Source organism: Hippopotamus amphibius, chromosome 8, assembly GCF_030028045.1.
Source record: "Hippopotamus amphibius kiboko isolate mHipAmp2 chromosome 8, mHipAmp2.hap2, whole genome shotgun sequence".
In the NCBI taxonomy this organism is placed as follows: Eukaryota; Metazoa; Chordata; class Mammalia; order Artiodactyla; family Hippopotamidae; genus Hippopotamus; species Hippopotamus amphibius.
The window spans coordinates 78454050-78470658 of record NC_080193.1 but is presented as its reverse complement, the minus strand read 5'-3'; the positions used below and the strand labels follow the sequence as shown (position 1 = coordinate 78470658).

At 41.9% G+C, this 16609-nt stretch overlaps 2 protein-coding genes across 19 annotated transcripts in view; one reads left to right on the top strand and one right to left on the bottom strand.

Moving 5' to 3' along the window:
• Positions 1-3447, bottom strand: part of TRIP12 (thyroid hormone receptor interactor 12) — a 143796-nt gene extending 140349 nt beyond the window's left edge. For 6 of the 17 annotated variants that reach the window (XM_057745285.1, XM_057745293.1, XM_057745290.1 and 3 more), the window contains exon 1: positions 2379-2727. The gene's annotated coding sequence lies outside the window, so the exon portion shown is untranslated. Of the gene's footprint in view, positions 1-1758; positions 1852-2050; positions 2246-2378; positions 2728-3317 lie in introns of those variants that run through there. The other 11 variants (XM_057745283.1, XM_057745295.1, XM_057745299.1 and 8 more) reach the window with 7 other exon arrangements.
• The window catches only part of FBXO36 (F-box protein 36), a 75577-nt gene continuing 61965 nt past the window's right edge, over positions 2998-16609 (top strand). For both annotated transcript variants that reach the window (XM_057745302.1, XM_057745301.1), the window contains exon 1: positions 2998-3108. In XM_057745302.1, the coding sequence (XP_057601285.1) occupies positions 3013-3108 (96 nt within the window). In that variant the 5' untranslated portion in view covers positions 2998-3012. The remainder of the gene's footprint in view (positions 3109-16609) is intronic.

Here is a 16609-nt window from a genome sequence, read left to right as displayed (position 1 = left end):
ATCCTGTTCATCTTAAAAATATTTTTGTTTAGCACCTTCAGGAACTCTAAAGGCCAAAACTGTTCTAAAACTTTCAGAAAGTAAATGAAAAACAAAACAAAAAGCTTGTTCATGGACACAAATTAAACACTAAACGTCAGCTGAGCAGACTTAAAAACCACCCAAACTCCTGAAAAACTGGCAAGCAAATGGAAACAGTGATAATCTAATTACAGTTCTTCAATTCTTATGGATATTGGCACATTCATAGGAAGGCAGATGTGGACAAAGCCCACAATCCCCAGCCATGGTAATATGCTCTCTTTAAGCTTAAAAATAAATGAAATAAAAATTCCCCAATTTCACAAAAATGACATAAATGCCACACTAGTTCAATATTTCGGGGCTGAACCTGGAGCAGGGAGTTTCTAACTAGAAATTGTCTTTACTCTGAAATTCACAATACTGATCTTTTTGCATGTTCTAAGTATGAAAATAAGCCTCAATAAAACCCTCGCCATTTATTGTCTCTAAACCTCTGATAATTCCACTCCTCAACCTTAACTGCTCCCCCCCGCCCCAACACCCCTCGGGTAAATGCGACACACACAGACCCACATATAGGCCTCTTGCCTTTTTCTCTAACAACTAGGACCTTTGTTCCGAACGTCGGTTTTTTACCCCACTCAATAACTCTTTCAACTTTCTACCCCGTATTTTTGTTTTGTTTTGTTTTGCTTTTAGAGAGGAGACTCTGAGCCTCAACTTTCCGGGTCTTTAACAAATGAAATGCCAAAAATAGCTAGAGACTGGAGGGGAATAGAAAGTTCAACACACCACGGAAGGGCCTACAAAACAGAGGAAAGCCCGGGGATCGAGTGATCTGGCAGCCCAGGCAAGATCGAGGAAGGCCGACGAGGAAGGGGGACAGCAGAGGAGCAGTTAGACGTCCACTCAGAACAGATCCACTGCGCCATTAAACGTCCCCCCACCCCACACACGCCAACGTTCCCACACTGACACTCTCCCTCAATTACCTAACGAGGCAATTAAACCATACCCACAGCCAGACACGGAGCTTAAGCTAAACCTTCCCCAAAGTAAAATGGCATTATCAAAAACAAATCTGTCTTAAGGGTTTAGGAGCAGCCCCTTCCGTTCTCTCCTCGCCACACGGGATAACCAATTCCCTCCCGTGCCCCAGCAAGAGTTCAAATGTCTAAGTTACACCCCGCCCCCCCCCCCAACGATTTGCATGTGTTTTTAAGTCTTTATTTTTTTTCCTCAAGCAAATTAAAGATTTCTCTTATTCTGAGGAAGGGAGCGACACGGATAAAGGACAGGATTACGGATTCTACCACCTTCGTTATTTGAACTCCCCTCTAACTTGTTTCAGAACTAGACACCCACTCACCAAGGAGGGAGGAGAGAGAGTGAACTGAATGGACAAACGTTATAATAGGTTTTATGTAATCCACATATAAATAAATTAATCGCCTGACTCGCTTTGAATGCTAATACGATTGGAGTGACAATTGGTCCACCTCCCTCCCACAGGTCCTAACCCCCTCCCCCCCAATTTCCACGCTGATCTATTTAGAAGGATGCTCTGCTCCTCTCGGCCAAGTTTCTCGGCCTCTTTCACGCCCCCCTGCATCCTCTCTCGGCGTCATCCTCCCTCAGCCTCAACTTCCCACGGCTGAAACAGCTGCCCAGCGCAGACCCCGTCTCCGGCCTCGCCCGCCACCAACCGTCCCCCTTGGCAGGAAACCCCCTTACTGCGGTCTAAAGTCACTCCGGCCTCTCCCTCCTCTGACCCTTGCTTCCCACAACTGTTGTCACTCGAGCTGCTCCCTACTTTCCATTTCCGGGCCGTCCCTGGCCCCGGAGCCTCCCCTCTCCCGGTTTCCGGGCCCCCCATCCCATTTCCGGGGAACCCTTGCCGTCTTCACACCCCCCACCTGCACTTCCGGCCCCCCACTTTCTCTCTTCCTAGACGCCCTCCAAGCTCCAAAGCCCACTTCCGGCCCCCCCGACCCCCGCCGGGCTCCCCAAGACCCGCACGCCTCACCCCGGTTCCGTGAAGGGCCCTCCTCATTGCGGGGGGCCGGGGGGGAGTACCCAGCGACCCCCCCGCTCCCGCCCGGCCCGAGTCCCTGCAGCCGCGGTCTCCCTCGAGCGCCTAGCCCGTCAACTCCCGGCCCGGTCCCTCCGCGGCCCCGCCGCCGCTGCCGCCGGGAACAGGCCGAGCGGGGGCCGAATCGCGGCGATGACACAACCGGGCTTCCTGGGACTTTCTGTTCCAGCTCCTCCCCCCCACCCCCCCCACCCCTCCACCCCTCAGCACAGCCCCCTCCCCCCAGGCCTGGCCTCGCCACTCGGAACTGCGCCCCAGTTACCTAGTTGGGCCCCAAAGTCTCCGGTCCGGACTCGGTGGCGCGGCAGTAACTTCCACTCGCTCCCCCCACCCCCCCCGGCGGCGGCGGCGGCGGCTCCTCCGGTCCCTTCAATTATCAGCTGAGCCGCAGCACCGCACCCGGCGTGCGCCTCCGCCCGTGCCGCCTCCCTCCCCGCCCGTTCCAACACCTTCTGGGAACTACTTTGCCCTTCGGCTCGGCCTGACGGGCTCGTCCGCGGGACAGGCCCCGCTGCCTACTCGCGGCTCATCACATCGCCCCTCCCTCCCCCACCATCCGGCTCGACTTCCCCAGCGGCCTGCGATCTCCTCCCGATCCCTTCGAGGGACCAGGAAGGGGAATGTGGGGCTTCGCTTGGTATCCCTCCGCCGGGGTCACCCCCTCCCCTCGGTGGTAGCAGGAACTAATTCCCCTTCGGGTCACCCGGGACCTCAAGGTGGAAATTTCACGACTCAGGCTTCCCTCTAACCCTGGGAAAAGGGGACAGTCACCCCAAGTTAGAAACACGCCGCCAGCTCAAAAGTAGGGTTCGATTTAAAGCAGGGCTTTGGCCCCTTGACCCCAAACAGGCCCCGCCTCTTCCTGGTTGTCTTAGCGACGGCGGTGGCGTCCCAAGATGGCGTCGTGGCTGCCGGAGACGCTGTTCGAAATTGTAGGACAAGGCCCGGCGCCGAGCAAAGACTATTACCAGTTATTGGTCACCCGGTCCCAGGCAAGTGCGATCCGCGGTTACCCTCTCTACTAACACTCTGCCCGCCCCGGCCGAGCCCGGAACCCGAGCCGAGCTAGGCCGAGAGCGGCTGTGGCCAGCCGGAAGCGCCGGGTCCCAGCTCCGAGCCGAGACATGTCCCTCATCACCTCGGCCTCCTCTGCGGGCCCGACGGCCCGCATGTCCCTTCCCAACCCCAGCCTGGTTCGTACCCGGCGAGCCTTCTTGGCGTCCTCACAACGCCGCCCGCTCCCTTCCTGCCTTCCGGGGTTCCTACCCGCAGAGTTCTCTCCGCGCGAAAAGAAAAACAGGCGTCCTCGGCTTGCGTGCAGCCTCACCTCAGCGTGGGAAGAATGGAAAGAAAGACTCAGCCAAGTGTCCCAAGGAGGAGCCGGCGGGGGGGGGGGGGGGAGGAGAGAAAGGGAAGATCTCTTTTCCAGGATAGGATTTAATTATGGGGGATTTTTAAAAATCTTAATGTGGGCTTTGCGTATACCAAGGCCACATCAAAACTTCCTTATTTCTAGTAGAAACTGAGCGTTGAGAGATTCTCCTTACCTTTTTGGAGCCCCTTCTATCCCACTGAAAGTGTGCGGGGGGTGGTACAAAAATGTTTCAGCTGCTCTGCGCGTCAGCCCCACCCATAATGACATCTGCTCCACAACAATAAGACCAAGGATTATGTTATCGCTAAAGTAACCATCGGCCTATTTTTATGACTACTTTAGCTATTTAAGGTGGGCTTTGTGGATGATTTATTGTGCCCATGAAATGGTCAAGTTAAACTGCGCCTCCACTCGGAACTCGTTTCTGATTCCTCTCTGAGCTTACATCTGTCACCGAGATATTCGTGCACCTTGCACTTTCAAAGGTGGTATTCCTAAAAAATGAAATTTAGAACTTTGTATATATTTGTTTTGGGGTACGTATTGAATAGTTCATCAGTTTTACCATGAGCCGTTCAGTAAAATAGACAATGATTTTTATAAGCTTCAAAAGCAGTTTTTTAAATAGAAATAATGTTATTTTTATACCTGATTTATAAATATTATCAGCGTAAAAAATATTACAAGCATAGTATCAATATAACAAGCGTGATAACCTGTCGGACTTAAATTTTTAAGTAAACACTTTTTAAAAAATTTTTACACATTTAATTGGAATTTCTTAAATGCTAAAATTTACTTTTCTTGTACCTTTATTTTAGGATTGACTGTTTCCCATTTGCTTTAAAATGTATGATCCTAACAGTTCTTCACATCTAGCATGTGTGATTGAAAGCAATATTTTATGTATTCTGACTTCATTTTCTATTTTATCTACCTCAAGTTAGAATGTTCTAATTTTTATTTTACAACCTTTTCCATAACTTGTCTTTAAAAATTGTTTTTGAGTGTTTCTTATTCTTGAGGGTCTGTATTATACTCTAATGTTGTGAGCCTCAACAAGCTGAATACTTGTTTACCTTTTTATTTTAGAAAATTAACCATAGGAGTCCTCCTGGTGTTAGTTTTCCCCAAGAATGATTCTGTTGTTGAAGTTCTTCAGACTTTGCTCCCTAGTTTAACTTGGGCGCATGTGTTTCTCTAACTATTCTGTTTCATGAAATTTTTCTTGCCCCTCCCCCCCAAGTATTCTTAATTTTTTTTTCTTTCTCTTTCTTGTTTTTTTGTAACACATCAAAAACTCTTATCTATTTCAGGCCCTGTTTTTTCTGTCCATTGCCTATATGTAAAATGCTTTTCAAGATCTGATCCTTCTTTTTTTAAAAGCGGACTGAGTATATTCACTACATTTCTACTAGTGAACGTTAATCTCAAATCTGATTAATTCACTCTCTTTTTAAAGTAAAATTTGTTGTAAAAAATAGTAAGCCCAAAAAATAGTCTTTTCAGTCAACCATCTTGAGAATATGCTATTTTCTAACCACAAGATAATTTTTCTAAGTCACAGGAAACCAAACATCCAGTGAGAGATCTGACATAAGTAAGCACTAAAAGAGGAGAATTACAACGTGTTTTATAAGATGGACTTTTTTCTGGAGTGACTTTCTAAAAATTCTTGTACATTTTTCCTCTCACTCTTTTTCTCCCTTTATTCCCCAAAATGTTGTATATGACCCAAAATATGCTCCAGATTTAGATGGTGCTTCTTTCACTGTAATTCCCTTTCTCATGATTTTTCATTGCTTTTATTTTTATTGGCTTTAAATCCAAGTAACTGCACATTTGACGTGGATTTAAAGGCAGATATATCTCTCATTAGCATCATACCACCATTGCCATAGTCCAAATTATATAAACATTGTGCATTAGTATTTCCTTTGTCTTCTAGCTTATACACTGACATTAAAATCATACTTTTATGCTTATAGAGGCATGCCCAGTTAACAACTTGATGCCATGATTTTTTTTTCTTTCAAAAAAGGGACTTAGAGAATATAGCTTGAGGTCAATATATTATAGCTTAATTCTCAAATCTGATCTTTATAATGATGATCCAAAGGCTTAGAAAAAACAGTGCCCTGCTTTCGAAATCAAAGATTTACCCAATTATTCTTACTCTAGTTTTAGTAGTATACATGTTATATTGGGTTCTAATTCTTTGAAAACTAGTAGATTCATAGTAAGTTAGGGCTAGAAAGATTCTTGATTATTATTAAGGCCAGGGATATTTCACAACTTAGCTTCTAAGAAAGTCTTAAGTTTCTGTTTTTCAATGAAGATCCTTTTCTTAATTTTAATCAGCAACTTGTCATTTATCATGGGGATGGAAAATATAAGACGATTCTTGCCTTCAAAGAATTTTTCATTCTCTCAACAAATATTGAGCACTTTTTATATTCCAGGTATCGTTCTAGATTCAGGGAATCATCATTGAACCAGACAGAAGTCCCTCCTCTCATGCATCATATAGTCTAGTGCGAAGAATATAGTTAGTGACTTGATTTATATAAACACTGTAATGGTTTAACTTTTGTTTTAAGTCCAAAGAAGGTCCTTGAGCAATTGCCAAGTTAATGAATAGCACAAACATTTTAAAATCTGAGTCCCGAGGAAGCAAAAATCACTTTAGACTATAAGGTCCGGGTACAAGTATTTTACTCTTGAAATTCGATCTTATTTGTCCTCTTGAAATAGAAGTGTTGCTTAAGGTGGTCAGAAGTAGTGACTTAAGGTTTAATGTGACAAATATTGGAAAACTGCTAGAAACAGTAACCATATGCTAAGTAGATGAGAGGTGGCAGATATGGCCTCTTGCTCCTAATAACACAGGTGGTTGCCCCAAGAGCACCAGTATGTTATAGTCACTCCAGCAGATGAAAGAAGGATGAAGAATTACGAAATAGATTAGTCTAATTGTATCTATCTCATTAAATCCTATTCAAAACTCCAAAAAGATTACCTGAAGTTAATGTCATCTGAAAAAAAAAAAATCCGAAAGCTCACTCCCCAAAAGTGGCAAATATTTTTGACATGCTTGAGAGCTGTAGCACTGAAAAACTGAGAATACCTGAGGTCCCATGCCAGCCTGTGACAGGAAGCTATCATTTCAATGACTTCTGAAAAAGGAATTAAAGAGAACTAGACTTGGTGGCACTTGTTTGAAAGAGAGACTTCACAACAAAGAAATTGTGCTGGTGCCACTTCAATCCACAGACCAATTTGAAAGATTTAAAATTTAGTACAGTCTAATAAAAATGTTAATCCATGCACCTTTGACCCAGCAAATCCATATCTAGGATTTTATATCCAAAAATGCTTTCACATGTGTAAGCTCACAAGAATGTACACCAAAGTAAAATAATTGTAAAAATATCTTTCCATAAAATATTACACAATCTTTTGAAAAAGATGTGATGGATCTTTTATTTGTTCGGTAGACCAAATAAAATCTTAAGCAAGGAAAGCAAATTGCTGGATTAAACATAGTATGATCCCATTTAAAAAAGAACAACAGTTTTATTTTGTTTTAAATCAATGTTGGAAAAGCTAGAGTAATTCACTCTATGGATGGAGTTATGGATTGCTTTCACTTTCTCTATTACATATTTCTGAAAGATCCACAGTTTTTCTACAGAAATATTTTTATAATCAGAGAAAAGCAATAAAGGTTTAAAATGAAAACGTAAATGGAGAACTCTTACTTTGAGAAGTTGCCTTGCTCTGTGTATCATCTTCCTCCTGTTTCACCAGCGCCACCTTTGAGCCACCTCCCACACTAAATGATGGGCAGCATCAATAACTGTGTCACCAAAGATCCTGCTGTGTTTTTCTTTGGGGCAGGGGTGGGCTGAAATAATGCTAATTCCACAAATTTAGATGAGGTGCAAGTTGGGATAATGGTTGCTTATAAAATTTTAAGGAGATTTAGTGTCTAGAAACTCCTGGCCTTACGTTTTTGCTTTCGTTTTTGTTTTCATCATAGGTAGTAATTACTTTTGAGAAACTAAAGGACTGCCCTCCCTTACCTTGTTGGGTGTGTGATTGTACTAATGAGCTAAAAAAGAGATGTGGAGGGAATTCCGTGGCAGTCCAGTGGTTAGGACTCGGAGCTTTCACTGCCGTGGCCCAGGTTCAGTCCCTGGTCAGGGAACTAAGATCCTGCAAGCTGCGTGGCAAAAAAAAAAAGAGAGATGTGGAGAATAAAATAAGGTAAAGATGGTCTACTGAAGAGACTTATTTGCCCTCCAGTAAAGCTTAAAGAACAGAATTTCTCAAGTAAATTGAAATCATATCAAATAGACACCAGACTGCACATTTTGTGCGCTGGATGGGGTGCAGTCAGCTTGATATTATGGTGATATTCTCCCAGTGGACCCAGGAGCCCCTAAATCATGCTCTGCTCTACGTGTCCCAGCCCCCACATAAGGCCCCCAAGAATCATGTACGTGGAGAAGATAAAGCAGAGAAGAGTAAACAGGTTTGCCTCTGTTTACTCTTTCCTTGTCCTTAGTGGAACTTTCCCACTGATGGCCCTTCACAGCCACGATGCCCATTCTTCCCAGTGGCCACCAGCCACAACCAAAACATTCCTGCACAGAAAGAACTACTGCTGCTCCTTTTAAAGTCCAAAAGTCAGCTTAATGCTTGTATTCACTTACTTTCCTCTTACCCATTGCTTAAGGCCAGACTTACCCTTCTCTTCTTCAGCTGTCTCTCAAAGGCCCTCAATTGTTCCTCTGCCCATAAAGATAGGCTTTTCCCTTCTTCACTTCATGAATTTTAGAAGTTTCAGCCCAACCCTGCACAAGGCCCTCATCCAAGAGTGTTTGGGTTTTCCATCCTGCACCTTCTGACAGCAGCGCCTGCAGTAAACATACCCTTCCCTGCCCTGCAGATTCAGCCAGGTGTCTGTGACTCCCACATTATTCCTCTTCTGTTCCTCATATCTGAGACTCCAGAAAAATGATTCACAACCTGTGACACTCCAAGATGTGCCCCATTAGAGTTGTGAAATCACTTTTAATCAGAAATTTAAATTCCTTTTAATTTTTTTATGTGGCCTGTGGCCCTTTTCAGGGGAGAGGGAGAAAATAATACCAACGAGGTGATTAAAGTTTTAAAAATAACAATATTCAGTACTGTATTATAACCCAGTCATCAAATGGCTTCTAAATCCTCATTTCAAAATCACATGAGGACTTGATAGAGCTCCAGGACCATCTTCTCCCAGGTAAATCATTCATTCAGCATCTCTGAATGCCTACTCAATCTGGGCAGTTAATTTGATCTCACCCGCCATTGACACAGATTTGCCTCCTAATTATATGGGGCAGTAGAGCACTTAATTGGGAGTCACTGAGTCATGGATTCTTTTATTCCTTCTGCTAGTCTGCAAGCTCTTGACCTGGGGCAAGACACTTAATTTGTCTGGGCCCCAGTTGCCTCATCAAGATAATAAGGTTACTAGTCTAAGAGATCACTTAGGTTTATTCCATCTCTGAAATGCTATTTCACATGAAAGTAGTGTTTGACCCTAGAAAAAGCACTGAGGGTTTTTTTGTTTTGTTTTGTTTGTTTGTTTTTGTTTTTTGAAAAATTGAGTGTGCATCGCAGATCCGATATTAGTAGCTATAAGACCTGGTGTAAGTTTCACCTGCCTGAGGTTCCATGTCTTCATCTGTAAAATGAACAGTTCAGCCCTTGGCTACCTCACAGATAATGGTGAGAACCAAAAAATATAAAAAGCACTCCAGGCCAGTGTTTCTCAAAGAGAGGTCATGATCAAATAAGACTGGAAAATCCTGGGTTCGACACAATTCTATTTGCTTTTCTTCTCTGAAATTTCTCAGAGGCTTTAAAGTCCTGCTGTGCAACAGGAATCTCCAAGAGGAAACAGCAGCGTGAGCTTTTCCTATAGGCATGGGACTACTGAGCATCTCAGGATTTGAGGTTCTGTGCATGCCCTTTGGAAAACACACAGCAGTGCACCTGGCACATAGCAGCAAATACTGAAGAAATGTTTGTTAAATATTTATATTGCCATATCTTCTTCCAATGCCAAATCAGTCACACTTCACTTTTCCGTAAAAATGATTGTTGTAACTGGTTAGTGATCTCACAACTGTTATTTTATTTATTGCTACCATCAGCTTATTTTTCCATGTCAATACCTACTGATGTTTTGATAGGGATTGTAATGAATGTATGGGTCCATTTGTGGTGAATTGACAACTTTACAATGTCAAGTTTCAATCCACAAATATAATGTATCCCTCCTTTTAGAATTTTTTAGATATGCTTTAGTTTTTCTCAAAGATTTCTCTTAGTGTAGAAATCTCACATGTATCTTGTTAGAATTCTATGTGTTTGTCTTTTTTGTTCTATTGTAAGTTAAACTCCTTTTTACAACTGCATTTTCCATTTGTAGCTTGTAATAAAAACAATTGATTTCTGCTTCTATTTCCTTTCATCTAGTGATCTTGCTAAGTCACTTACTAATTCTGAAAATTTTTACTTCTTTTTTTCTTCCAGTTTTATTGAGATATATTTGACATACAGCACTGTATAAGTTTAAGGTATACAACATAATGATTTGACTAACATACATTAGGAAATGATCACCACAATGTTTCATGAATATCCATCTTCTCATACTGATACAAAATAAAAGAAAAAGAAAAAAGATTCCTTAGTGATGAGAATTCTTAGGATTTACTTTTTTAACAGACTTTCATGTATAACATACAGTAGTGTTAATAGATTAATCATGTTGTGCATTCTGTCCCTAGTGCTTATTTATCTCATAACTGGAAGTTTGTTCCTTTTGACCATCTTCATCCAGTTCCCCCTTCCTCCATTCCCCACCTCTGGTAACCACAAATCTGATCTCTCTTTCTGTAAGTTTGTTTGTTTGTTGACGTATAACTGACCTATAATACTATGTTAGTTCCTGGCGCACAAAATAGTGATTCCAAATTTCTATACATTACAGGCTGATCACCATGATGAATCTAGTTACCATCTGTCACCATACAAAGATAGTACATTCTTCTTGATGCTGTTCCCCGCTCTACACTGCATGCTGGTGGCTCATTTATTTTGTAACTGGAAGTTTGTACCTCTCAGTTTCTCTCACCATTCCATTCATAACCATACCCCTCTCCCCTCTGGCAACTACCTGCTTGTTCTCTGCATCTGTGACTCTGTTATATTTGTTCATTTGTTTTTCAGATTCCACACGTAAGTTGAAATCATACAGCATTTGTCTCTCTCTGACTGTTTTCACTTTAACATAATACTCTCTGGGTCTACTCATGTTGTCACACATGGCAAATTCCATTCTTTTATGGCTGAGTAATATTCTGTTATACATATAGACCACATCTTCTTTATCCATTCATCTGATGATGGACGCTTAGGTTGCTTCTATATCTTGGCTATTGTGAATAATGCTGCAGCGAACATAGGAGTGCAGATATCTTTTCAAATTAATGTTTTTGTTTTCTTTGGAAAAATACCCAGAAGTGGAATTGCTGGATCATATGGTAGTTCTGTTTTTAATTTTTTGAGGAACCTCCATCTGTTTTCCATAGTAGCTGCAATAATTTACATTCCTACCAACAGTGCACAAGGATTCCCTTTTCTCCACATCTTCACCAACACTTGTTATTTGTTGTCTTTTTGATAATAGCCATTCTGACAAATGTGAGGTGATATCCCATTGTGGTTTTGATTTGCATTTCCCTGATAATCAGTGATTTTGAGCATCTTTTCATGTGTCTGTTGACCATCTGCATGTCTTTGGGAAAATGTCTATTCAGATCCTCTACCCATCTTTTAATCAGGTTATTTGTTTATATTGTTGTTGAGTTGTATGAGTTCTTTCTACATTTTGGATATTAACCACTTGTCAGATATAGTTTGTAAATACCTTCTCCCATTCAGTACGCAGCCTTTTAGTTTTGTTGATAGATTCCTGTGTAAATGTGTTTTAGTTTGATGTAATCCTGTTTGTTTTTGTTTCCATTGCCTGAGGAGACAGATCCAAAAAATGTTGCTAAGGCCCACATCAGAGAATGTACAAAGAATTTATAGTTCTCTTCTATTTTCTGACACATTCATGTCATCTGTGAATAATGATGTGCATTTCTTCCTTTCTAATCTTCATGTCTTCTTTATCCTTGCCTTATTGCATTGGCTAAGACTTCCACTAAAATGTTGAAGAGAAATAATACCAGGCATTCCTGTCTTGTTCCTGGATTTTGGAGGAAGGCTTTCAGTATTTCACCATGAAGTATGATGTTTGCTGTAAGTTTTTTAAACTCAGATTAACATTTCCTTTTATTTCAAGTTTGCTAAAAGTTTCTATTTTGAATGGGTAGTGAATTTTATTTTTAAAAAATCTTCTAGCTATGTACTAAAATTTGCTGTTTTTCTCCAAGTCTTTCTTCAGATCTTTATAAATTGTGTGCTTCCTGGCTCCAGGACCACTGTGCTCACCATTCGTAAATAACACCCATCACTTTTCCATGCCATTGCTACACACTTGGCCCCAAACACCTGGGTGACTTCCTGTCGGTCTCCCCACATCCAAATCCAATTCCCTTCTTTGAGTCTCATCTAAAATGCCTGCTCGACATTTCAAATCAGTAGGGAAATGGAGAACTATTCCATACTTATTGTGACTATTGGCTATTAAATTTGTCACAAAATAGAAAAAAATGAGCTAAATCCCTGTCTCAACTGTGCGTTTAAAAATGTGTACTCTCAAAAAAAAAAAAAGTGTACTCTCATATTATACATTTAAAATTTTTATATGGATTTAAGAGCTAAGTGCTATACACATAAACATACACTATGAAAGTACCATGCAAAAATAAGAAAGGATATTGTTTTAATTTGGAGGTAGAGTCTACACCGTATTCTGAATCTGAAAGCCATAATGGAAAAGAATGGCAGATCAAATACATTTAAAATAAAATGTTTTCATGAATGTTACTTAAAATCAGTAAATTATCTGTGAGAAAATGTTGGCCACATATTTACCAGACAAAGGGTTAGTATGCTGTGTATCCAAAGATTATCAGTCCTACAAATTAATAAGAAAAATAGTCTCATGGAAAAATGGGCAAAAGCTATGGACAGTCACCTGTAGAAATACACATGACTAATAAACATATGAAAAGACGCTTACTCGTAACCCTACTAAGTGATGAAGGAAATATAATTTAAAACCACAAGATACAGATTTTTCCACTAGCAAAAATTGAAGCCATTCAGGTCATCATGGCTGTGTCACTAAGTGTTTGCTGTACATTAGCTCCCGGACCATGCCAACAGTACCAAGATGGAGTGCCTTCCCTCCAGAAGCTTGCAGTCTATGGGGAGACAGACAGACAGACTACAGCAAGGTGATCTGTACAACGGAGATATGAGCTTTCCTGTGAGAGCATTAGAGGGAATCCTGAGTGGTTGGCGGTGGTCAGAGAAGACGTCAGGAGGCCTAGACGTGAGCTGAGACCAAGACAAAGAAGAGGTGGGGACAGTCCTATGGGCCCAGGATGTGAGAACACAGAGCTTGTTCCCAGGGTGGGTGATAGTAATGTGTTCTTGTAGGACATAAAGCTGGCTGGGACCACTGCCCAAGAAGCAGGCAGGGGGCAGATCAGGACATGCCTGGCAAATCTAGAAATAAGACTTGATTCAGCCAGTCAGTGGTTTTCAAATTGCCCTTTGGTTTTGCAAATAAATGCACTTCTGAGGTTCCACAAGCATTTTATTTAAATCTCCTCTTTGAAATATTTTTCACTAATTTAAAACTTGTAATGCAAAAGAAATACCTACACCCTCAAATGTTTTATATACCAGATTTTATCACCTTTCCTTGTGCTTCCAAAATCTAGATGAACATGTTTTGGTGCAGGCCACAGAGGAAAGCATCTGTCATCGCTATAAATACAGTGCAGTCTTACAAATGTGTCATTGTTTGGGAAGACGGAGCCCTCACCAACCCTCTGGATTCATGCCTGTATAAGGCAGGTATATTCAGAGCAGAGTAAACCTGAAAATCAGGAGAAGCCCAGATGCACCAGCTCTGTGCAGAATCTTCGAACGCTGAGGGTTCATAACACATGAACCACCTTGTGATAGAGTTTTAACACATAGTAATTGTCTGAATTTGGCATTTGTGATAAGGAGACAAGAATTTGGTAGATAATCGTTAATCATTCGACTCTGACCCAAAAGTCTTAACTGTTCTCAACATTTTTAGATTATCCTGATCCTTTGAATTCAAGAGCACGTATTCTAAAGTCAGCCACAAGAATTTAAAAAAAAAAAAAATGATTTCAGTTCATTCATTCAACAAATATTTGGGTACCTTCTGTCTACCAGGTGCTACTGGGCACTGTGCCAAGCGCTAAGGATACAGTAGTGTGGGGAAGTTCATGTTCTCTGTCCTCGCGGAGCTAGATGCTAATCAAATAAACCCACGAGCCAAATTAAGATGTCAGCCAAACAAGATGTCAACCATGGTAAGTGCTGTCAAAGAGAGACACCCAAGTGGTTGAGGACGTGGCCTGGTCAGGGAGGTCAAGGAGGGCTCCAGAGGACGTAAAGCTTGATCTGTGATCTGGAAGACTGGGTGAATGGAAAGAAGGCCAGTGCAGAGAGAGGGCAGAGAGCAGGCTGCTAGGCCATGCCGGCTTCAAGCTTTGTCCTGATACTGAGAGAACCAGAAGCCCTTGCTTTTTAAGAGGATGAAGTGGCTGGCACACCCTATCCCAATGATTGTGAGACACGCTTTTTTTGCATCTTAATATCTCCAAAATCAAAGTTTAAATAACATTTTTTTCTTTCTGAGCTATAATAAAGTAACAACACAACTTACACTCAATGGCATTTTAGAGTTGATGAAGTACGATATCGGGTTTGCATTTGTAAAAGATCACTCTGGATGTAACGTGGAGAACAGACTTGATTATCTGCAAGGATCAGGGTTTTCTTTACAGCATAATAACACGCAGAAACTGACTACTGCTGCTGAGTAACACTAATATTCACTTTCACCTGTGTCTCACCGCCTAATTCCAAAGTTCTCTTTTTATTAGAATAGTTTCTTTGTTCTTGTTTACTTGATAAGTAAATATTATTAATCTGAACTTATAAAAAGATCTACATAAAAGACCCCTTTTATCCAATAGGTAAGTTTAAATTGACACACATACATAGATATAGGAAAAATCTGTACAGAATGTCCCTTAGTAAAAGGGTTCTGCTATGGAAAACTCTGAAAACTACTGTTCTAGGTAATAGGGACCCACTGAGGATTTTTGTAGAGGAGAATGACATGATTGGAGGTGCCAGTCAGAACTCTGACTCTGGCCACAGCAAAGTGAAAGTCATGGGAATGGAAGGAGGGAAATGGGTGATCAAACTCTTGAAATGTCTCATTTTCCAACCCCCCCCCCCAAAAAAAAGATAAAACTTTCTATCTTAAAACCGTCTTTTAAGGATTTTATGAAGTAAGGTATAGAAATTATTGACACAATTTCCTTCCTTACCTTACATTATCCTTTAGTTCCAAGATAGGTCTTTCTCCTCTGTAAAACCATTATAATGTCTCTTTGGTATTTCTTTTAAGGGAGAGATTAGCATCCAAAAGGAAAAAACTGTTTACATATTCAGACCCTTTCGTGCTGCCCTCTGTCTCAGTGACTGCCCTCAGCTCCTCCATGACTCTGTTCCATGTGGTTCCTGCCCTTACCCAAGGACCGCTCTTCCTTGAAGACAGAGGCCATCTTGGCTCCATGTAAGACACTGTAAAGAACCTAAGAGGCAGTTGCACACATTTTTAGTGCTCTTGCATTTGCCTACTGTATCAGATTTATTTTTCCCAATTACTAGACCTTATTTTAAGCAGTGACTAAAGAATCTTAAGACAGGGACTTCCCTGGTAGTCCAGTGGCTAAGAAAGACACTGTGCTCCCAATGCAGGGGGCCCAGGTTCGATCCCTGGTTGGCGAGATAGAGCCACATGCTGCCATTAAAGATCACTCATGCTGCAACTAAGACCCGACACAGCCAAATAAAGTTTTTTAAAAAAGAATCTTAAATGAAATAAAGTTATTCCTCAATATTACCTCTGAATAGTGATTTTTTTTTTTTACCTTTTTTCTTTTTTGGAGGGAGGTTAGTAACACCAAGGCTACTTTCTTAATAGCATAACTGAGAACATTCAGTGAATATATAAAGACACAGCAGACACATCCTCATGACAGTACCCACTGCAGTGTCATATGCCCTTCACATAAGGATTGTGCATTTGGGAGTAATTCTGCCAAAATAATTACGTGTGTGTCTGATTTGTGGAGACACTTGTCGTACAACCCACGTGGGTATTTTTTATGGGTTAAATTGTGTTCTCCCCAAAAAAAGATACATTGAGGGCTTAGCCCCATTACCTCAAACAGTGACCTTGTTTAGAAATAGGATCATTGCAGATGTTACTAGTTAAGTAGGGTGGACTGGTGTCTTTTTAAGAAGACAGCCGTGTGAAGACAGACACAGGAGGCGAGGAATGCTACAGGTTGTAGGCAAACCACAGAGCTGGGAAGAGGCGCAGGAGGATTCTTCTACACGCTGCAGAGGGAGCACAGCCCTGCCAGCGCTGTGGTTTCAGACCTCTAACCTCCAGAACTGTGAGACAATACATTTCTGTTATTTTAAACCACCCTGCTGGTGGTAATTTGTTACACCAGTCCCAGGAAGCTAACACAGTATGTGAGGATGTTCACAGCCACCTGCTTGACTCAGCGGGTGGTGGGGGGGGGGGGGGATATAATTGTCTGGGTAAGTCAGTCATTGCCTACCCCCACCTAAGCTGCATCTGAGACAGATCACCACCTGTAGCATGCAGCCCCTGCCCCTCCCCTCGACACAGTTAATTGGACCGAGATGGACACCTGTGTCTAGGCCAGTGGCTCTGCTGGCTAACCAGCAACTGTGTGACTCACGTGGCCTGGTGTGAAAAAGGTTTGAACTAAGAGACTCAGAGGGAT